This window comes from Musca domestica, unplaced genomic scaffold (assembly GCF_030504385.1).
Source record: "Musca domestica strain aabys unplaced genomic scaffold, Musca_domestica.polishedcontigs.V.1.1 8, whole genome shotgun sequence".
In the NCBI taxonomy this organism is placed as follows: Eukaryota; Metazoa; Arthropoda; class Insecta; order Diptera; family Muscidae; genus Musca; species Musca domestica.
This window is the reverse complement of record NW_026712409.1, coordinates 23,220,221-23,244,441: the sequence shown is the minus strand read 5'-3', so window position 1 is coordinate 23,244,441 and position 24,221 is coordinate 23,220,221. Positions and strand designations below refer to the sequence as shown.

Below are 24,221 nucleotides of genomic sequence, written 5' to 3'. Positions count from 1 at the left end.
CGTCGGTATAAAGCAGACGTTAAGGGTATAAATGTAAACCGGAACAAAGTTATAAGAACTTTTTTTAGTTATTAGAAAATCGCGAAAAATGAATGCAACGTCGAGAATTATTCATAGTATCGAAATACATTAACAATTCTTTTTCATTTCATATTTTATTTTCTCGAAGAAAAAATTGTTGTAATTATGGCGTTCATGTGTCACACCATGGTAGAAGAATACAGGTAGTCGCATCGACACAGCTGCTGGGACAATGAACTGTCAAACCGATTTTGGAATTGAAAATTTTGAATGAAAAATTATTATAATTTGTAAAAGTTGTTGAAAAATTCATATTATAACAACCTCTGATTTGCGTCGTATAAAAATAAATTAAAAAATACACTCATTTTTCATAAAACATTTTAGAAATTTTGACATATCAATGTTTCCAAGCGTTGATGCATCTACCTATATTCTTCTACCATGTGTCACACGATATATGTTACATTCGCAGTACACCTTTTCCATATTCTTTCTCTTAAAAACAGGTTTGTCTAGTTACTCTTCCTCATGGTAGAAGAATATAGGTAGATCCAACAACGCTTGAGAATATTAATATGTCAACATTTTTAAAGTGTTTTGTCAAAAAATGAGTATATAAGTATATTATAAGTTTTCCTATACGACGCAAATCGGAGGTTGTAATGATATGTATTTTTCAACACTCTTTACAATTTTCAATAATTTTTCATTCAAGATTTTCAATTCCAAAATCGGTTTGACAGTTCATTGTGCCAGCTATGTCGACGCGACTACCTGTATTCTTCTGTGTTCCTGTAAGAAAACCCTAAGAAATTAAACGGAAATCCTTGTAAAAAGCTTTTCAATTTCCAAAATAAAGATGTTTATTGCCTCATAGTTCCAAGTGATTGCAAGAAGAAAATTTATCCAGCATGCATTTGCAAACTCACAGTAAAAGAACTGTCTCTCGATCCACTCTCCTTTAAAGAACTATTGTGTTAACAGGCGACTTCCAGTCACGATTTGCAGTAATTTTAGAAAATATGATAACCATTTCAAATTTACAAATTTGATGGTAACCAGAAACATATGTTCTTTACCTCAAACGTAGTACAATAAGAAGGTAGAACAGCTTCGTAGAACTACAGAAATACAGCCCGCTTCCTCATTTTTAAATGAGTTAAATAGCGCGAAAAAATCAATGAAATGACTGGATCTTCTTTAAAAAATAAGATCTAAGCTGTTCAATATTTAATTCAATGGTATAACTGGTTAGTAGCTTTAACGCACGCCCTGCAACGTATGTTTTTTCCATGGTAGAAAAAAGAAAAATATAAACCAATTTTGAAATTTAAAATGTTGAATGAAAAATTATTTAAATTTGTAACAATTGTTGAAAAGCGCGAATTATAATAACCTCCAAATGACGTCATATAAGAAATCATATAAAAATTTACTTATATTTGAAAAAAAAAAAACATTAAACAATTTTTTGACATATCAATGTTTCTAAGCGTTGATGCATCTACCTGTATTCTTCTACTATGTTTTTTGTTTTGTTTTTTTTTTTTTCAAAACCATAAAAACATACACGAAATTGGTAGAAGTCAGGCACACTTAGAAAAAAAAATTGTAATCAACTGGTAGCTCTACCTCATCTTTTCATTGCACCATGACCTCAAAAACATTGTACAATATATCGATATGGCAACATTGCTTTCTATTTCCGTTAAACGTCTTTGTAAATTCAAATGAAATTTCATTTTAAATAAATTTAAAAATTGTATCTTTTTTTATAAATTTGTTTGCTTATATTGCGCTGTATAAACTTCGAACACAATTCCAATAATATTTATTTTGAGAGTGGGAGAAAAAAACGAAAAATATGCGAGTCCTGGACGTTTCTCGTGTCTGTAATTCATAACAATAACAAGAACAACATGCCATCATAAGAGAATTGAGCAAAAACAAATCAAACAAATGCTCGCAAGAAGACACAAGAAAACTTATTTTTAATTTAAGAAGAACATTTTCACATAATTCGCCCGCAACAAAATCAGACGTTTACCGACAACGAACGCGAGCGGAACAAGAAGATCGTGACCAAGAAGAATTACAGAAACAGTATAGCGTACGGAACAAATCCGATAGTGTGTGTGCGTGCGGGTGAAAGTGTGTGCGTTTGCATCGGTGTTACCACAAAGTAGACAACAGGGAGCTACTAGATCGATCACACACTCACACACACATACCATATATTCAACGTCGGTTGTGTCCCATACATATATTTCTATATTTATTATTAACGACGGCGAATACATTAATTCATTTTCCCCAAATTCTATTCGAATAGTGGAAAAGACAATTAATTGTTTCACAAAAAAATTAATCGATATTCCGCCCTCTTTCGAAGTAACAAACCCTCAAGAGATAAAACGAATTTTTGAATAATTACTATGTAATTTAAGTGAAAAAGAACAGGAAAGAAAAGGAAAACAACAAGAAAAAAAACAAGCACAAAAAGTTTGTGAGAAACAATTTAAAAATAGATCTACTCTAAACCTCAGGTCATTATCATTTGCTACCCAGAAACCAACAGCAGGAAGTTCAAGTTTTCAATTTACCTCAAAGCATCCCAATAAAGTTCAACGAAAATGTCTGGAGATGTGCAACCACGTAAACGCAAGGACAAGAAGAAGAAACGTGGTAAGTTAGTTAATATCCCTTTCTTCCCCTTAGATCTATTTCAGTATCCGATAAACTTTCGAAACATATGGATGTAGAATTTAAGTCTAATATTTCGAATTTAAAAAAAAATGTATAGTTTCTTTATTTTTTCTTCTCAAATGACTGATTTTACTTTCCGTATGCGCCCTATTATATAAAAAATATTTTTGGTACTTTTTTAAGTTTTTATGAAAATTATATTTTTAATTTTCATCACACACATTCTATATTTTCTGATGGCTGATATTGATGTTGTTGTTGACATTGCGTTGTGTGTTTTTCTTTTCGTCCACTTTTCATTTAAATCGAGAAAGTGTGAGAGAAACTAGAGAGAGAAAGGCATGTTGAGAACGTTGTTTTCGTAGAGTGTTGCCAAAAGAGAAACCAACGAAAGAAAATGATTTATTTTTTACCGTTGTTTTTCCCGCCAACTTGTGGTCAAAGTAACGATTAACGGTAACGTTTATTGTGTAAATGGTATATCGTTTCCCGTCAGAGTTGCCGTAGTAAAGATAAGTACTTGAAAAGTTGGTATAAAATTCCCTAAAGGAGTTCATGTGTAATTTTGTTCCAAAACGTGGGAATGCATTTAATAATCAAAAGGACTGACTGGTTATACCTTGTAATACTTTTTTAACGTTGTCAAAAATTTCCTGGTCAATAATCCCTTCAAAATGTCTTTTTACACCAAAATAAAAGTGAATCTAAATTAAAGCTATTGACTTTATAAACGTCAATTTTTGTCATAACTCATATTTGTGTGTCCACGATAAAGACGACTATATAGTTCTCCTTATACTTTTGGCAAATTTCCATTTGCAAATGATTTGCAACATTCTCCTCAATGTAAGAAGACAATGTTTATATTTTCCCTTTCTTTGTTTTGTGCGGCTTTTTTTGTTTTTCTATATTATCATTATTGTACACAAAGGAATTAAGAATGTATATACATACATACGCATATACAACGGCAGCATAATCTCACAGAGGTTTAATGTTTTTGAATGCCTATCAATGCGTATTCTGAAATAAAAGAATATTTACGTTTTTGATTTGAAATGTAAAGTAAATTTTCATTTGCCAGGTTTTAAAATGCGACGTACTCAGTTGGTGTTTTTCCGCACACAATCTAAACACAAACACAAAATATAAACGAATAATAAAAGATGTGCATATTTGTAATTGAAAAATAATAACGACTTTATTATTTGATAGATTTGTAGATTTATTATTTGGTAGATACCATGGTAGAATAATATAGGTAAATGCATCAACGCTTGGGAACGTTAATGTGTCAAACAATTTAAAATGCTTTTTTTTTCAAATATAAGTAGATTTTTATATGTTTTCTTATATGACGTTAATCGGAAATTATAATAATATACGTTTTTCAACAATTTTTACAAATTTGAATAATTTTCCATTCATAATTTTCAATTCCAAAATTGGTCTAACAGTTCATTGTCCCATCAACTGTGACGATGCGTCTATTCTTTTACCATGGCAGATACCATGGTACAAGCTTCGTAAAACTACAGAAATACAGCCCTGAGGCTATGCCCTCTTCCTGTCAGACTCATCCCAAATTATATGCAACAAGTTGTTTTCATGTTTTCCCTCATTTTTTAAATAGCGCGAAAAATAAATGAAATGTCTGGATTTTCGCTCAAAAATATAATGCAAACTGTTCAATCTTTCAACGTCACAGCTAAACTGGTAAATAGCTTTAATGCGCGAGCCGCAATCTAGATTATCTTGGCAAATTTTGCCAATTTAAATTCGGATTTTAGGATTTCTTTCGTCTTTTGCCTCTATCGGTTTAAGAACTTAAGAAAACCATAGTCTTAATACATAAAACGCTTTTTTTAACTGGCTTAAGTCCTCGGCTGGCTTCTTCGGGAAAGAACGAAAGAGCGTAGGCCCAAAATCGAACTAAGTCAATCTAAAACTTCTTTTGTTCCTCTACGAAAAAGCCAGCCGCTGACTTAAGCCAGTCAAAACAGCCTTTTATGTATTATCGCTTTTCCAATGAAAAGATTACAATTGAGACGATGCGTTTCTTATATCACGTTTACATACAAATTGATAAATCTCAAAAAATTTAACGCATTTTTAGGGTTGATCCTGGTTATGTTAGCTTACTTTTAGCCACTTCTTTATTTTTGTGGCTAACTAATCGACAATTCAAGACTACAATAGGTATGTCGGGTTACTTTTCCTGCAGGAATTGTCCAGTATTTTCTTTCTGAGAGTAAAACTGTTTTGTTTTCTTTTGCATGAAAACTGTAAAAGTAAACAGACGCATTAACTGCAAAAACGTCATGGTAGAAGAATACAGATAGTCGCATTGCCACAGCTGCTGCGGCAATGAACTGTTAAATCAATTCTGAAACTGAAAATTTGGAATGAAAAAAATATTCAAATGCGTTAAAATTGTTGAAAACTACTACTACTTATTTTTGAAAAAAAAAAAAAAAATTTTAAATTTTTGACGCATCAATGTTCCCATGGTAGATAGTCCCATCGACGCAGCTGCTGGGACAATGAACTGTCAAACCAATTTTTGAAGAAAAATTTTTAAATGAAAAATTATTAAAATTTGTAAAAATTGTTATAAAACGCATTTTATAAGAAAATCAGATTGACGTCCTATAGGAAAACACATACAAATTTACTTATTTTTGAAAAACATTTTTAAAAATTTGACACATCAATTTGACCAAGCGTTGATGCATCTTCCTTTATTTTTCTACCATGAAAAACGTGCAAGTGATCAGCTGGTTTATCTAAACAAAACAATTTGCCCGCCGATAAAAGCAGATAAAAATAAAAAAGCCGAAAAACAAAAGAATTAGGATTGCTATTTTATTAAGGTGAGAGTAAATAAGCAGCTTCATGTTTTCGCATGGCAAAATTTGTGTCTTATCATAAAGGGATTCCAGAGCCGCACTCGAACCCTGCCGTCGTTTTTCTTTATAATTTGACATTAATATGCCTAGCCATGATGTCAACCTGCTTATATACTCACACCTTTATGTTATGATCATGGCAAAATTATACAAGGTTACCTCATGATAACATGTAATATACATATTTGTCATAATATTTTATTGACAACATCCATTTTTAAACTAAAATGAAAATGCCATTGTGAAAAAATGCAGTGACTACCAGTTACTTTTACAAAAAGCTTGGCATATCTCTGGCTTATTTAATAATGAAAACCCGAAAATGTGAACTTTATCCTTTAGTAGGGGATAACAAAACTGCACTATAAAGAAAAGATAGAAGAACGGGCCTATATCTTTGATTATAATTAAGACAAATCATGTTTATAATTAAGACAAATCATGTTTAAAATTTAAAGTACGTTGAAACCATGGCACTTGCACCATGGTTTACAAATGGTACAATAAATAGGTAAGGCAATGGCTACCAGCTGATTACAATTTGTTTTCAATGGTGAGAGCTTCAGTTCTTCGCATGGCATATTTTGTGACATATCATAAAGGAATGCCAGAGACGCACTCGAATCTTGTTGTCGTTTTTTTTCTTATAATTTGATTTTAATATGCCTAGCCATGATGCCAAGCTGCTTATGTAACTTAGTGTGCCCGACTTCTGCTAATTTTGTGTAATGTTTTAAAAAACAAAATATGTTCAAAATCAATAATTGGAAGAAACTTACATTGCATTTAGATATAAACCAATTTTGCCATGAAGATTGAAGTGTTTGGATCATATTTTTTAAAGAAGTTCCAGGAATTTCAATCATCTTTCGTCTTTTTAAAATATTTTAAAAATGGAGAAAAATACAACGTTAATCAAAACAATTTGTTGCATATAACATTGAATATTACTGACAAAAAAGTGGGCATAGCCTCATGGCTGTATTTCTATAATTTTACAAAGCTGTTCTACCTCCATATTGTATCATGCGTTTACACTTACTTAATTCAGTGGATTTCAACTCTAAATTCCATTGCGTAGACGTGAAATGAAATTGACTCTCACATCCAACGAATTTCATGTGACGTAAACGCAATATAATTGACAATTTGAATTCACTGGATTTGTTATGTGTTTTAATTCCAAAACGTATATAAAACATATTAGAGTTAACAGTAAAAACACACTGGATTTCGTGTATGTAAACATGCGTTTGTAGACAACGTTTACAATGAAAGGCTGGATTGTGTAATTTTACCGCAATAAAAGACTAATGTAAACGTAGTCTAAGGGAATAAAAACATGTTCACATAAAGGCGATTCAGTGGATTTTAAATGTCAATTTCATCTGAAAGACACTCGTTTTTGTGTCAAACTAATATAAGGTTATAGTTCATTAAATAATTTTCCATCCGTTCGTAATACATGAATCTATATAATATCCATAAATCGAAGAGCATTATTTTTGTACTTTAATATTAACATAATATTTCTTATTTCTCTGCTACTGACAAATAGAATCTCTTGACTATCGCAAATCAGAGGGTGAATTGATTTTTTCACGAAAATCGAGTTTGCAAGGTAGTTCATTCATTAAAATAAATTAATATTATATTTACCCTTTGCCAGTTAAACAATATTGAAATCCCAGCACCATATTTTTATTTTGGTTTAATTTGTTGTATTTTGAATAAGCTGCGAAGCATATAAGTGAACGGAATCAGCTGGATTTGATGCGACCTTCAGGGCGAGAGTGCATAAATGGCTTTTTTGACTGGCTTCTTTGTAGAAGAACAAAGGAGTTTTAGGTTGACTTAGTCCCATTTAGGCCCTACGCTCCTTTGTTCTTTTTTCAAATAAGCCATCCGATGACTTAACCCATTCAGAAAAGTGTTTTATGTGCTCTCACCTTTAAGGTCAAAACAGACCAATGTTTGAATCGTAACTTTGACGCGAAACGTAAAATTACAACACTGTTATCAGCCACAAATTACAACAGTGTTGCCATTTGGCACGATTTAAGATTTGATCGGTATTGATCTGGGGCTGGATTCTTGTTCTATGAAAATATGAAATGAAAAATATTTCCTTTATAAAATTTTTCTTTTGACATTTCTTTCCTTCATAAAAGTTTTCATTTTACATTTTCATAAAACAAGAATGGAGGCCCTAGACGCATTTTTTCCTAAAATGCAAAGGATGAAAGATTTAGTCCAAAGCTTACTGCACTTTATTATATTCTTCCTAGCACGGAAACGGAGCATTCCCTTGCTTTCTTTTTATATAAGTCCTTGTTTCTTGCATTCCTTCTGATCCTATGAATTTTTCATATTTCCTATCCACTGCTTTTTTCAGATTCTATAATGCTTTTTTCAATTCAAATAAATAATATGCTCCCAATTTTTATCAAACAGATGATGAATCCTCTCACGGAGTACACATTACAAAAATGTCATCGGATGATGTACACTTACATGTACATCATGAACATGGCACTGGTGGACATTGGTGTGCCAAGATAATCTTCTTTTCATTGATGACCGTACTTTTGGGTCTGGTATGTTTGATTATAATGGAAAATCGTGGCATATCAGATGGTAAGTTTTTCGATCTCAGGCCAATTTTCTGAGGGCAATAAATAATTTTGAATTTTATTTTTTAGTTGATACACCATTATCGGAATCAAGATTTTCAAATTATTTTGATGGCTGGGTTGATGAACATCGTCCCGACGATGATCACCATGATGATGCCCATGGCTCGTTAGAAGATCACGACGATGATCACGATGATGAACATGATGATGAACCGTTTGAAGAAGAACCTGATGTCTCAGAGGGCGAAGAAGCCGATGAGATAGCCGAAGATGAAAATGTAACTCAGGAAGAAGCCGAAGAGGCTGATGAAGATGATGATGAAAATGTAACAGCCGAAGATGAAAATGTAACTGGTGAAGATGTGGATGCTGATGAAGAGGAGGGGGAAGAGGAAGATGATAATGAAAATGTTACAGCCGAAGAAGACAATGTCACAGCTGAGGAAGATGAAAATGTCACAGCTGAAGAGGAAAATGTTACAGTTGAAGAAGAAAACGTAACAGCTGAAGAAGAGGAAGAAGCAAATGTCACCGCTGAGGACGAGTATGAAGCTGACGATGAAGATAATGCTACAAATGAAGATAACATCGATGAAAATGTTACTCGCGAATCATCAAAACCTGTTTCCAAGGGAAGGGCTGACGATGACGAAGACACATTTGAAGATGTAAGTTTTAAATCTTGATATATTCTAACTATTTCCAAACATATTCTCGAAGATCAAAAAAGATGAAACGCAAAAATTGGAATAAATCTCAATTGAATCTTTGAGCAATTTGATTTAGAACTTCGTTTATGACGATACTATTTTTCGTGATATATCTAATATGGCTATCCTATGTTCAAGTCCAAATCATTTCTAAGGTGAGAACATATAGAGCATGTTGTTTTACTGGCTAGCATCTACCTAAGTCAACCTAATGGTGAGAATACATAAAAAGCTTTTTTGACTGGCTTAAGTCATCGCCTGGATTCTTCGTAAAGAAACAAAGAAGTTTTAGGTTGTCTTAATTCGATTTTGAACCTAAGCTCCTTTGATATTTTCCGAAGAAACCATCCCATGACTTTAGCCAGTCAAAAAAGCTTTCTATGTATTCTCACCTATAAATTTCTTTGCTCTTTTACGGAGAAGCCAGCCGATGACTTAACTTTTAGGTTAACATAGTTCGATTTCGACTCATAATTAAACTTGTTCACCTCTTGATTATATGTTCTCCTACAAAGAAACCAGTCGATGACTAAGCCAGTCAAAACATCTTTTTATGTATTCTCACCCTTAAACTTCTTTGTTTTTTACCAAAAAGCCAGCCGATGACATGAGTTTTAGGTTTCCAACCATAATTAAACTTGTTCACCTTTTGAGCATTTCGATGACATGAGTTTTAGGTTTCCAACCATAATTAAAGTTGTTCACCTTTTGAGCATTTGTTCTCTTACGAAGAAGCCAGTCGTTGACTTAAAGTGAGACTACATAAAACGCTTCTTTGACTGTCTTAAGTCATAGGTTGGCTACTTCGTAGAGGAATAACGGAGTTTTAGGTTGACTAAGTTCCATTTTGTCCCGCCGCTCCTTTAATATTTTCTGAAGAAAAAAGCCAGCCAATGACTTAAGCCAGTCAAAAAATCCATTTATGTACTCTCACCTTTAAGCCAGTAAAGAAAGCTCTTTACGTAACTGCAACCTAATAAAAGATTAAAGACCCACCGAATCTATATTTCAATTCGACTCCAAATATTTTATCTGAAATAACTTATGCGCGTTTAGACTACAAAATCCGTTCGATTTTAAATATCAATTCGATAGCGTATGCGTCACGTAAATCGTCATTAATCCAGTGGACATTACTTGACGTATCGCAATTGAATTGACATTTGAAATCCAGTGGATTTACACGATAACCCCTCCATAACGACCAATTTAAAAAGCATGCATGTAAATACTACTTAACCCAATTCTATTGTGATTGAATTGTCATCAAGTTGTCAAAAGCTGTCAAAACCTGAGATTTTAAAAGGTAAAGTGTCAAATTCAACGGATATAATATTTGACGTATTCGCAATGGAATTGACAGCTGAAATTCAATTAAATCCACAATTAAAGCTAGAGCCGTGTTTACACTTTACTGTATCTGCAACATTTAACTCATAAAAAAGAAAGGGAACGAAGTAATAGATCAAATAAATTGTTACTTTGTTTCTTTTCTTTTAATACTGATGAAAGTTGCAAATGTAGTATGGTGAAAATACGGATAAGATTCTGCAATGTAAACGTAGTCTAAATAGTCTGACAGAAACCGGACATAGCCTCAGGACTGTATTTCAGTAGTTTTACGATGATGTTTTACCTCCATACTTTACCATGTATTTACCTAAATACCATGGTAGAATTAAGAAGGTAATGCCATGTAATCACATATTTATTTGACATCTTATTGTCAACATTTATATTTATCAAACCATTGTAAATTGAACATTTAGACAAACATTTCTAGACAGTGAAATTTGACAAGTTAAATAATAGAAATGCAGAGATGGATATGCTTATTTCAAATGACTTTACCTTCTGAATTCTACCAAATATATTAAACATTTGAAAATCACCAATCGGATTGGAGTTTTTTTCCTTTCCATTATTTAGCCATCGCGTCATTAGTGTACGACTAGGTTTTTTATACAATTTTTGGTTTATTAACAACTAATACATTAACTGAATAGTCTTGTCATTTGTAAACACAACATAAATTCATTATAACGTTGGAAACATGGTAGAAGAATACAGATAGTCGCATTAACACAGCTGATGGGACAATGAACTGTCAAACCAATTTTGGAATTGAAAATTTTGAATGAAAAAATATTTAAGTTTGTAAAAATTGTTGAAAAACGCGAATTATAATAACCTCCGAATGACGTCGTATAAGAAAATATCTCAAATCTATTTATATTTAAAAGAACATTAACATTGACATATCAATGTTCCCAGACGTTGATGCATCTACCTGTATTCTTCTACGAAAACTCTCCCATCGCCACGATTTCGATTATGTTTACATTGGAGACTTTTAACGTGATAATTAAGCTCAATGTAAGCATGACATTCTGCAACAGATTTTGATCCGCTTTGCAACGCTAAAAGTTTTTTTAAACAAACAAAAGTATATTAAACAAATCTATTTACATCTATTTAGGATGAAGAAGACACAAATATGGATTCTATTGAGAATATTGTCGATAATGATGCTGCCGAATTGGAGCTATTAAAAGAGAAAGCTCGCCAACAGGCTGAAGCTGAGGCTAAAAATAATCCAGCCTCAATTGAAAATGACGAAAATGAAGAAGAATTGGCAACTTCATGGGCATCGTCACGTAAGTTTGACACTGTAGTTGTAGATGGTTATGTTGGGCAGGCAATAAAAATGACAAATGGGCATGGGTATAAACAAGCAATGGGGGAATGAGAGAGTTAAGGGGAAGGCACATAAGCGATGTGGTATTTCGTGGCAGCCAGTTCGTTTACTTTAAATTTATTACGGTGTGAGATAAAAAAACTGCAACAAAGTCAAACGACATAATTTTTTGTTTTTTAAATTTTATTGAATGAAAGCAAAAAACGTCGGAAATAGCATCAAATTTTAGAATAAGTTTAGATTTGTTCAAAGAGTTCACCTTTGGTACGAAATATGGCCTTCAAACGGCCAATTAAACCGTCACATGCTGCCCGAATGTTACTCTGCGGTATTTTGGCCCATTCCCGGCGAAGCTCTTGCTTTAGGTGATCGACACTTTGGTATTTTTTAGTGCCAACCTTGTTTTCCAATATACTCCAGACACAATAGTCAAACGGATTGGTATCAGGAAATGAAGCGAGGAACCTCATTTTATCAACATTCTTGGGTGGTGCATGCTGAGTGCGATGGTGTTGAGTTCTGTTGGAATGTCCAAGGTCTGCAGCCTTTAATACACCCTCCAGAATATTTTCGCGATAATATTCGGCATTTATTCTGATGTCACGGCCGATTAATATGAGCGGAGAGCGACCATCGGCTGTTATGGTGGCCACATCATCACCATGACCGGCGCTTGAGTTCTGGTGGCCAGCCGAAGGTGCACATTTTCAGCCGACCTCTTAGGCAAGTAAACACGATCATTTTTGTTTGTTTACAAACTGCTGGACAACGAAGGTTTTCTCATCGGAGAAAACCAAATTCGGCAGTTCACCTCGAAAGCGAAGCAACTCTTTAGCTCTTTCGAGTCTATTTTCTTTCTGTTGCGGTGTAAGTTGTTGCACTTTTTTGAATTTCAATAGCTTTACCCCGAGATCATTTTTCAATATTTGCCGAATGGAATATTGCGATATGTTCAGCTCACGAGCCATTTTTCGGCCACTGCGACGCGTGTTTTGATTAAGGCGCTTCTTTACTTCTCGAACCATTTCCGCTGGTGTTGCTGTTTTCTTCCACTTCACGGTAACTAGCGATGGTATGAGATTTATTCACATTTAAATGCGGGAGTGCTCAAGTTGGTTGCAGTTTTTTCATCTCACCCTGTATTTTACCTTGAACTTATTACACAAAGAAAGGAGTTGCTTATTTGTCTCTCCTTTTATGCCGCTATCATTTTTAAATTGATAATTGGTCTATCAGGATACATTTGAAGTGTACTTCCTAAGCTTAAGATGCCGGTGTAGCGATCGTTGTGGAAAACGTTTACCGAAAAACATTTTATAATGATAATTACTTAGTAATTTATTTTTTAGCGTAGTCGCCCGTACAATGTGCATCCAAAAATGGAGGTTATCAATTATATCGTCACAATAAATTGTTGTTATGTCCGACATGGTAGAAGAATACAGGTAGATGCATCAACGCTATTGATATGTCAGAAAAATTAAAATGTATTTTCAAATATAAGTAGATTTTTATATGTTTTCTTATACGACATCAATCGGATATTATCATACTACGCGTTTTTCAACAATTTTAACGACTTTGAATAATTTTTCATTCAACATTTTCAATTCCAAAATTGGTTTGACAGTAGTTATCCTAGCAGCTGTGTCGATGCGTCTACCTATATTCTTATACCATGTATGTCCGATATGCGCACTTTGTTATAACAAAGTGTTCCGTCACGATTTATTTGATATAAACCTTACATTAAATTACCATTATAAACTACTTTTGTGTAAACGTATTCTAAAACGATCGCTACACCGGCATCTTAAGTTGGCTACACACTATCAGTTTTGGATGGTTGAATTTTTTTTCTTTGGTTAGTGAGTCAAGCGAACTGTGTGCATCAAACGCCTTTTTTAGTAACGTGTGAACTTAGTATAAAATGATGACTTTTAACGCACATATCATAATAGACGCCGTAGAAGTAAATATATAAATGTCAAATTTGTTTTTAAATTAAGATTACCATTAGTTTACATTTTAAGAGTTTTGTACAAGCCTAGATTAGACAAGAAAGTGCAAATATTAGCAATAGAAGAAAACAAATAGAAATAGTTATGAACTCCACTCACATTTGTATTTAAAACACTATTTTTGCAGTGACATTAAAAATTGGCATTGGCCTGGCCCTAGCGTTAGTTGCGCGTCTAGTCTTGCTTAAGAAAACACCAGTTACAAGTGAGTTTTTGAAGTTCATTTCAAATGTTCGTTTTTTTATCAATGTTCGTTTAATCTTTGCCATAATAATACAGTCAGTCATAAAACAGTGGAGACTATGCGCTTGAAAATTACAAGCTTAAAGCTTCTTGTCTAAATTTCTATTTAACCTAAATTAGAAAAACAAAACAAACCACACTGACTCGATTAGAATGGGGCCGTTGGGCATTGCCTTAAGCCTGGTGTTAGGAAAAGCTCAGGCGTCAATGCAACGCTCAACAGACCTATTCTTCTCGGGCGGTGTAATAAACTATTCTCATTGCATTCTTTATGTCCGCATGTAAATGTTGTGGATTAGTATAAATATCAATGGAAAAAAACTTATCAGGACTAATACAAAGTGAAAATATATAACTAATTTGCTGTTGTATAAAATCTAGTCTTTCTTCTATTTCAAAATTTTGCACTTTCTTACACCACTAATACCACTTTAGTTATTGTTTTACAAATTGTAAAAAAATATAAAATTGATTTTTTATTTTTTATAGTTTTTGAATTATTTAATATTTTATGCTCGCACCATTATACCGCTAAAAGCCATTGTGTATGTATGTATGCTGCCATTGTGTAATTATAAATGTTAACATTTTTGTTATTGTTGACATTGAAGCGTAAATTTAATTAAAATTTATTATTTAAACATTTTTAAAATCTAAACACTTTTAAAGACGATGAGGATCCAGCCGCTACCGAAATCCTTATGAAACGTCGTCTTACCATTGCTTCACCCGAAGAAGAAATACCGGAGGATGCCAACGATATGGATGAATATTTACCTGAAAATGGTTAATTATAATCGAGAAAAAGTTTTGCAAAGAGAAAATGGCATGGACCTGAATATGTGTTTTATAATAATCAGTAAAATTAATGTTTGACGAAGGCTAGTATCATAAGGCCACACAGGAGCTGAATTCAGGCTTTGACCTTATAGTGATATCAACTGTTTTTTTGTAAAAACAGAATCAAAGGTTAAAGGTGAGAGTACACAAAGCGCTTTTTTGACTGGCTCAAGTCATTGCCTGGCTTCTTAACAAAAAAAACAAAGGAGCGTAGGGTTAACAAGCATAAATTATGGGCCGAAATTGAACTAAGGCAACCTAAAGTTCCTTTGTTTTTTTACTAAGAAGCCAGCCGATGACTTAAGCCAGTCAGAAAATCGTTTTATGTATTCTCACCTCAATTTTTGTTTGTATACGTGTTCGGGAAAAAAGCAATAACAATGCATCAGGGCCTGTCAGATTTTACATATGCTCATTAAAAATTTACATTTAACACAGGAACATTTACTCTTACTTATATTGCAAAAAGTAAACGAGCAGCATTTGGCAAAACAACTATGGCGCAAATCTCAAAAGCAGAAATAGGACTTACCGACTATTTTATATGGCCGCTAAATTGTCGAAAATTCTCGCTAATTAACGAAAGTTTAATCATATTTTTATACCCTCAGTCATATGGCTAGAAAGGGGATTATATCATTTGATAACAAAACGTGCCTCATCGCAATAACGATTGTAGACTCTAGGTTACTTTGGACCAAATCCGTTTCAGGACATTTGGAGTTGATGTAGCGGTGCTCACGATAACTCTCATAGGGAGTACCCGATTTGATCCAAATTTGGTACATCATAATATTATTGTCAAACTTAGACCGAGTTCGGAGATGGGTAATATCGGTCTACTCCTCCTGGTACCACCCACACAAAATGTCAACATTTTCAAGGAAAATAATCTACTGCACAACAAGAGAAATGATAATCCTACTTTGGTCCAACTTTGCAAATTCTTATATTTTCATCAGTGCTAGATCAGGTAGGAAAATTGACAGTATCGGTCGACCCCATTCAGTACCTCGCCCACAAAGGGTCAAAATTTTAAATAACTATACCTCTTATAAAATGTGTCTTCATTGTACATCTTCAAAGTACACACACATCACAATATTTTTATTAACCCAAGGTCTGGTGTGAAGATGGAATTCATCGGTCCACTCCTTCTGGTACCTACCCCCACAAAGGGTCAACATTTTGAGTATCCATGAAACTCATAAAACACAAAATTAACATCCGATTTCATTCAGACTTGATACATTCCAATATTTCCATCAGATCTGTTATAAAGATGGTAGAGATCGGACCATTCCTTCTGGTGCCTCCCCACATACAGTTCAAGATTTTGAAATAGAAAACGTTCAAAGAAAGCGAAATAATCATCCATCTCCTCAAATGTCCCACATACAAACATTTTTGCTAACACGAGATCTGTTGTGAAGATGATATACATCTGTCAACCCCTTCTGGTACCTCACCCACAAAGGCTTGAAGAAACATTTAACATTTTTTGACATATCAATGATGCGTGGATGCATCTACCTTTATTCTTTTACCATAGTGGCGTTACTACACTACAAGCAACGTCTGTAATGGCATTACTCTTTATGTTGGGTTCCTACGACGCATAACAGTAGTTAATTAGTCAAGGGACATGGCGACAGGCCATTTATAAAATATTTTATTTTGGTCGGCAACATACTCAATTTACACTGGGTTTACTTGCTTACCATGGATTTAAAATAGCCAATTGACCTAATATATAGTTGCGATTATGATATCAAAAACTAATTAATTTACTGTCATTGAATAATGATAGACATTGACTACAACTATGGGACCAAAGAGCATGTGGCAGTGAAATACAACCCTGATTTGGAACAATTGGGCAAACGCTGGGGAAAATCGGTTATATTAGGTAAATAATTACACTTTTAATTTAGATTTACTTAGCATGCTCTTAAGGGAGAATAGGAGCAATTTTTTTTATTTCATGATCAATTCGGAGACTTGCCAAAAATCCGTTGAGTTAAATATGTAGTGAAGGGTACTGTGTATAGTACAGCAATCATGTTTTAAACTTATTCATTTGACAATTATTCTGTGAATGAGAACAAAAATATGATTGCTTAAAAAATGTAAACTTTTTCCTGTCCTTTCTTCCATTGTACTGCCGTCGAAACAAGTTTTCAGGTTCATGCATTTCTCTTTGCAAAACAATACATGAAAATCGAAAAATTAAGAAGAAAATTAAACATTTTCCGTAACTTCTCCCTCCACAAATATGCTTTAAGAATTCTCCGAAGAAGAAATTGAAATCGAAGAAGAGATAGAATACATTGATGACATCGAAGAAGAACAGCCTGGCGAAGAGGATGAAGTGGATTCTGGTGAGAATGTTTACAAACCGGAAACTTTTGAAGAGCTCAATGCCATGTATAGGCCAAAAGATTATCAACAGGATGAAGAGGATGAACCACAACAGCAACAAAAACACAACAATATGACACAACCAACAACAGAACCTGAAACATATTCGTATCGATCACCATACCAGACACCATTTAACACGACAACATCTAATAATTCTGCTACCACACCTACTTCTACTAATAACACAAAACCCCAGACAGATTGGGTGCAAACGTCAAGCATGGGATTGGCTTCCATGCCAAAATATCAACAAGAAAAAGCTGTAACTTTTGTGCCCGAAGCATCATCGTTGTCATCTAAACCTGTGATGGATAAATATTCACCGCCTACAGTTGAGGTGACAAATTATTCCCCACCCAAAGTTCAAGAGAGCAAATATTCCCCACCTAAAATTGAGGAAAAGAAGTTTTCACCACCCAAAACTGATTTCCAATCTCATGACATGGTGGAAGACATAAAACAAACCGGCAAAACCAAAGAGGTTACCCATGACATGGATTATCGACCGGAAGATGAAGATATCGAATATGACGAAGATGATATTTACGATGACGAAGAAGGCCAGGATGAAGACTCCGAAGAATTGGACGATGATGATCTATTAGATGATGATGTTGATGACGAAGAATTAGACGATGAAGAACAAGAAATATCCGATATTGATGATACCGAACTAATGAATCGTTTAGAGGCGAAATATGGCAAATTGCCAGCTAAAGAATACGAAAGTGATGAAGATCCCGACGATCCTACATGGACACGTAATTACTAATAATCTATGTCTATATATATTTCTATGTAATATACATGCACTTTAACCATCAACAAACCACATGAAGAAACTCTCTTAAAAAGTTACTCATTTCTTAACTGTACAACCCCTTGAATTGGCGTCCAATCCGGAAAACAAAACAAATAATCACACCAATATCGTGGCATACTCACTGTCATTCACACATATTAGGATTAATTGTTTTATAAGTTGTTTGTGTAAGTTTGATTTTTAAGTAAGAGCAATATGATTTTTTTTAAGATCGGACAATGTAGCCGGTTTGACTAGAGACGTTTTATTTGACACTTATGGAAAAAACTAATTACAATCTATGAAAATGTAAAGAACGGGGTTTACCATGTAAACAACATCGAAAATTATTTATGTTTTCTAAAGAAACGCATGTATTTTCGATCAGTCTCTCTTAAGGCTCTATCAGATGTGATGTTTTTTAAATAGGTAATATTAAATTTTCTATGTGTAGAAGTTAGAAGAAGAGGAAGTTAGAAGAAGCACATATCGTGTGATACATGGACGACATTTCAGTTATGAAATACACAATTGAAGTACATGCGTACTTTTTTGATCACAGCGAACCCTATTTTCATGGAAAAATATAATTTAATCAAAAGTGTTGTTTGTTTGTTGTGTAAACATTTACAACATTTGGTAAAAATATATACATAAAGTTTATATATTTTTTTAAAAAATACAATCTCAATGTAACCAAATAAATAAAGAAAAACATACGCGAGTGTGTGATAATTTCCTCGGAAGTAGTCCTTCCATCAAATGCTAGCACTCATCGAGTGTTCATCAAAAATGTTTGATAGTGTGTACACGACTTGAAAATACTTCAAAGACCTAAAATGGTAAAGACTAGACAAAATGCATTCTGAGCAAATGGTTTGTGTCTTTTCTATCTATATAACAGTTCATGACAGGAATATTTTAATATAAAAAAAACACATTTATAGAAATAAATGACAAACAAAAGTTTAAAAAATCCAAAAATTAGGTTTCAAAATTCTATTCTATAGACATTCCAAATTAATTGCATATTGCCTTAGCGGTTTAAATCGCATAACATTGCTAACTATGTTGTTACGATATCATAACAACAGAGGTATTTTCACAGGGTTGCCATATTTTGACTCTGTCTTGTCCTATCTTTACACTTCTATGTCTTTGAATACTTTTACCTTCAAATCTTTATTCGGGTTATCCGTCATAATTGACCAATCATAAAACATTTTACTTGGTAGAATAATAAAGGCTGCTGGGAAAATGAACTGTCAACCCAATTTTGAAATTGAAAATCTTGAATGAAAAATTATAAAAATTTTTTATCAATATTAAACCGGGTAAAGATTTTTAAAGGTTTTTACTTAACGCGCTATTATTTTGATAAGAAAATTTATGGTCTGCTCCAGAACTGCAAGAATGTAAAAGTTTTTACTACGAAACCCAATTTTTCCTTTATGATATCGGAAAAAATTGCAAAATTAGTAAGATCTTGCAGGTTCTGTAACAGAGCACTAGTAAAAGTTATAGCGTGTTTACATTCATTTTTTGTTAATTAACCATATTGATTGAGCTATTACAGTAAATCGAATAATAATATCCATTGGATTTATAAATACAATTTACGTGACGTATACGCTATGGAATAGACTTTTTAAATCGAGTGAATTGAGTAGTCTAAACATACTCTTAAGGGCTAAGTACATAAGAAGCTTGAAGTCGTGGCTAGGCATATTAATGTCAAATTATAATGGAAAACGACGGCTGGATTTTAGTGCGGCTCTGTAATCCCTTTGTGAAATGTCACAAAATAGCCATGACTTCAAGCTTCTTATGTACTTAGCCCTTTACGATAAATTAAATGTGTGTTTTATATAGACAAATTACATGGTAGAAGAATACAGGTAGTTGCATCGACACAGCTGATGGGGCAATGAACTGTCAAACCAATTTTAAAATTGAAAATTTTAAATGAAAAATTGATGGTAGAATTAAGAAGGTAAAGTCGTGTAATCATATGTTTACAATTTTTTCAAAATTTTCCATTTGGCAACATCTCATTGTCAAAATTTATATTTATAAATCCAGTGTATATTAAAAAATCAGAGATGGGAGCCTTTTTTCTATGCCGTGAAATTTGACAAGGTAAATTACTGAAAATACAAAGATGGGAATGCTTATTTGAAATGACTTTACATTCTTAATTTTACCATGGAAAATCTATTCAAATCAATCAAAAATGTTTGAAAATGCATATTATAACAATCTCTGATAGGTATCGTATAAGAGAACTTATAAAATCCTACTTATTTAAAAAAAAAAAAACTTTTTACATATTTTGACATATATATTTGACATACCTTTATTCTTCTACCATGGTCAAATTAATTATATTCCAGAACTAAAAAGTTTCTACTACCTTTGCCACTTTTGCTCAAAAATCCGTTCCCTTACTCCAAATAGCTGGAAAGTGTTAAAGGTGCAAGTACATAAAAAGCTTGAAGTCATGACTAGGCACATTTCATAAAGGGATTACAGAACCGCACTAAAATCCTACCATCGTCTTTCATTATAATTCTACCTTTATATGCCTAGCCATGACTTCAAGCTTTTTATGAACTTACACCTTAACTTCCATTGATAATGTCTCTCTCTTCCACTATTTGTATGTTCTCTTTAGAAATATTTTTTTCAACTCGATTTTGGGCGAGCAAATGAGGGCAACTGACAAACATCGAATTTGACATGTTAATGACAGCAAAAAATGTAAATAAATGTAATCAAAATGTATGTTGCAAATAATCATAAAATCTGCAAACATAAGAACTTTCAACGTTTGTTATTATTTTTTTATCAAATGTTTGGTAAAGTAATTGTCAATATGAGGACATTTTTGACACTTTTTGCTGAGTGTTGCAGTTTTTTTAATAGGCATAAAATTTTGACAACTGAACTAGAATTCAATTGCAATGGATTTTAGGTCACGTTTACATTGATGCTCTTTATCGCGATGACTTATGTAATAGTTAATTGGGCCTTGATTTTATGCAAATCAGGCAATTAATTAAAAAATTAACATAATCACTATATTTAATATATTAAAAAATGAGACTAATAGTTTACATAAATTATTATTTCCTTTCAACCAGAAATAAAACCCAAGTCTGGCGGCGGTGGTGGTCCACAATCATTTGAAGCTGATGATGATGAGTTTTTTGAGCAAGAATTGCGAAGAGCCAACAGAGAAATGATGCGAGAGGTATGACATCTATAGCCCATTGAATTTGATTTGAATAATAGTTTTATATTTTCTCATCTTTTTTTCTATTTGACAGTTTAATTACCATTAGAAATATACCCAGCCATAATGCCTACCATTTGTTTAATTTTTGTTATTTTTTTTCATGAAAAATATTTATTTTTTGTGTAGTTTATAAGAAGAAAACAATGCGCAAAGCCCTAAAAATTAAATCAAATATTTTTGTATTTTAAATGAACTAATTAGATAGACGCATAATACACATAAATGAAAAAAAAAGAAAACGAAGAAACATAACCACAATCTTTGGTCTTAGTGTTGCATTTTGTTTTTTGTTTGCCACAATAAAAATTAACTTGATATTTGTTTTTACATTTTGATTTTTTTCGAAATAAATTCCATGTAAACACACCCACTTTTATATGTGGAATTTTTTTAAAATGAATATCGATTTAATTTTGTAGTTTTTTGTTTCTTAATATGATTAAAAACTCAAAATATGTATAAAACCCTGCTGAATTTCCGCTTTAATACTACACACTTAAATATCCCATGACAATCACTGTGCAATTTATTTACTAACATTAAAAATAAAAATATCCAAATTCAATGTACCAGTACACACACAGAAGTATTAGAAGTTGGATTTCACCCCCAAAAAGAGCACTACAAAAAATAGAGGAGCACCTTTCAGACGCCATTATATATGCCTTGTTTTTGGGTAAGTTTGTCAGAGTTAACCCGAATATAGGTTTGTATGTAAACGTGCTTTTACAAACCCATATTTTTCATGGTAGAAGAATACAGGTAGTTGTATCGACACAGGGGCTGGGACAGTGAACTATCAAACCGATTTTGGAATTGAAAATGTTCAATGAAAAATTTTTTAAGTTTATAAAAATTGTTGAAAAATGCGAATTATAATAGCCTCCGAATGACGTAGTATAAGAAAACATATAAAAATCTACTTATATTAAAAAAACGTTTAAATTTTTTTTGACATATCAATGGTCCCAAGCGTTGATGCATTTACCTGTATTCTTCTGCCATGCATATTTTTCATGGTAGAAGAATATAGGTAGTTGCATCGACACAGCTGCTGGGACAATGAACTGTCAAACAGATTTTGGAATTGAAAATGTTGAATGAAAAATTATTAAAATTTGTAAAAATTATTGAAAAATTCATATTATAACAACCTCCGATTTGCTTCGTATAAAAAACATTTAAAAATCCACTTATTTTTCATAAAACATTTTAAAAATTTTGACATATCAATGTTCCCAAGCGTTGATACGTCAAAAATTCTAAAATGTTTTTCTTTTTCAAAAATTAGTAACTTGTTATAAGTTTTCTTATACGACACCAATCGGAGGTTGTTGTGGCATTCAATTTTTTACTATTTTAATAACTTTTCATTAACTTTTCATTTAAAATATTTAATTTCAAAATTGGTTTGACAGTTCATTGTCCCGGCAGCTGCGACGATGCGACTACCTGTATTCTTCTGCCATACACGTTTTTGGATTAAAAATGTTAACGATTTTTATTTTTTCATTATCTCTCACTTTCAGATCCTAGTTTTAAATAGGCGCCGACTGTGTGTATTAGACAAGTAAAAGACAATGTCATTACAAATTGATTCTTTTCAAAAGACGGAAAAAAGTTACTACTTTGGTCATGGCAGAATTTGAGGAAATCGGCATATATTGAATTATTTCCTTATTTTTTATATTTTTTATTTTATTTTATTCTCAACAAAAAAAAATGTATCTCAAAAGGTATTTGTAAAATATGTTAAGAAAATGATGAAGAAGAAAATCTAGATTCATGGTCAATTAATTTAAGAAAATACCGACGACTTTTGTACAAGTGTAAACATCTGATTATATGTTCACTTTTTTAAATGAATAAATCAAGAAAGACATTTCATTAACTAATGCGTTTTTTTTTTCTTTTGCAGAATATATGCATGAATATATGCGATATGGTCAAAATCGATCCACTCCTTCTCATACCTACCCCACAAAATGTCGACATTTTCAAATAAAGTTGGGACCTTCACAAAGGGTCAAAGTTTTTAATAACCAAAACGATCACAAAATCCGAAGTAAGCAAAAATGACAATATTTTTATTCACCCAAAGTCTGGTGTGAATATGGTATATATCAGTCCACTCCGTATGGAACCTCTCCCACGAAATTAACGTCCGATTCCATTTAGACTTGGCAAATTTCAATGTTTCTATCAGCACAAGATCTGTTAGAATGATGATAAAGTTGGGACCATTCCTTCTGGTGGCTCCCTCACAAAGGGTCAAACTCTTCAATAACAAAAATGAATGTGAAGATGGGATATATCGGTCCACTACTTCTGATACCTCCCTCACAAAAGGCCAGAAATTTGAATATCAATGAAGCTCATAAAACGCGAAATTAACATCCGATCCCATTCAGACTTGGTACATCTCAATATTTCCATCAACACAAGATCTGTTCAAGATTTTGTTATAACTTGCGAAACAAGTCGGCGATTTATTACAAACTTTCTATATCTAAATATTTATCTTAACACGAAATCTGATATGAATATATTGTTTATCGAAATTTATGATTTCGCATAAAATTGGATATAAATGTTCGATTTCCTTAATGCATATTTCCACATTTTCCAGAAATATCTCATATAAAGTATTGGAAGTATTCGATATAGTCAAAATCTGGCACGTTGTAAAATTTATATCCGTCTTAGGTCAGATACGAATTGGTCAATATTGGCAAACTGTTTCGGAACCGCCCCTATAAAGGGTCAACAGCTTGAATAATCGTAGGCTGGGAGTATACATCTGTCGGCAAAAACCGACTGATATTGTTATTGTAAACATTATGGAGAGCGCCTAAAAGAATGCTATAAAATACTAAAAGTAAATGTGAAAATCCCTTTAACTGCACGTTG

General features: G+C 32.8%; 1 protein-coding gene across 10 annotated transcripts; it reads left to right on the top strand.

Annotated features, from left to right (window-relative positions):
- Positions 1 to 1,832: 1,832 nt before the first annotated feature.
- Positions 1,833 to 23,202, top strand: LOC101896755 (glutamic acid-rich protein). Of its 10 annotated transcripts, none has more exons than XR_009344081.1 (12): positions 1,834 to 2,709; positions 7,198 to 7,260; positions 8,094 to 8,276; positions 8,342 to 8,943; positions 11,465 to 11,642; positions 13,832 to 13,909; positions 14,437 to 14,496; positions 14,617 to 14,733; positions 17,073 to 17,972; positions 21,157 to 21,266; positions 21,343 to 21,987; positions 22,841 to 23,202. XR_009344081.1 is itself a non-coding variant. In XM_059130766.1 (12 exons), exons 2-12 carry the CDS (start codon positions 2,658 to 2,660, stop codon positions 21,355 to 21,357), a joined length of 2,358 nt encoding a protein of 785 aa, XP_058986749.1. In that variant the 5' UTR covers positions 1,834 to 2,134; positions 2,417 to 2,657; the 3' UTR covers positions 21,358 to 21,563. The 10 variants fall into 10 exon arrangements, 9 of the variants coding, with proteins under 9 accessions (XP_019891593.1, XP_058986749.1, XP_058986748.1 ...); XM_059130766.1 differs by lacking the exon at positions 22,841 to 23,202 and having other exon boundaries at positions 1,834 to 2,134; positions 2,417 to 2,709; positions 21,343 to 21,563; XM_059130765.1 differs by lacking the exon at positions 22,841 to 23,202 and having other exon boundaries at positions 1,834 to 2,134; positions 2,357 to 2,709; positions 21,343 to 21,563.
- Positions 23,203 to 24,221: the final 1,019 nt, after the last annotated feature.

Bases quoted from the DNA above. Each gene is read 5' to 3' on its own strand.
- LOC101896755 (XM_059130766.1), top strand. From the start codon at position 2,658: ATGTCTGGAGATGTGCAACCACGTAAACGCAAGGACAAGAAGAAGAAA. The intron at 13,910-14,436 runs GTGAGTTTTTGA...TATTTTTTATAG, and splicing joins TAAGAAAACACCAGTTACAA to TTTTTGAATTATTTAATATT. The intron at 14,497-14,616 runs GTATGTATGCTG...ACACTTTTAAAG, and splicing joins CGCTAAAAGCCATTGTGTAT to ACGATGAGGATCCAGCCGCT.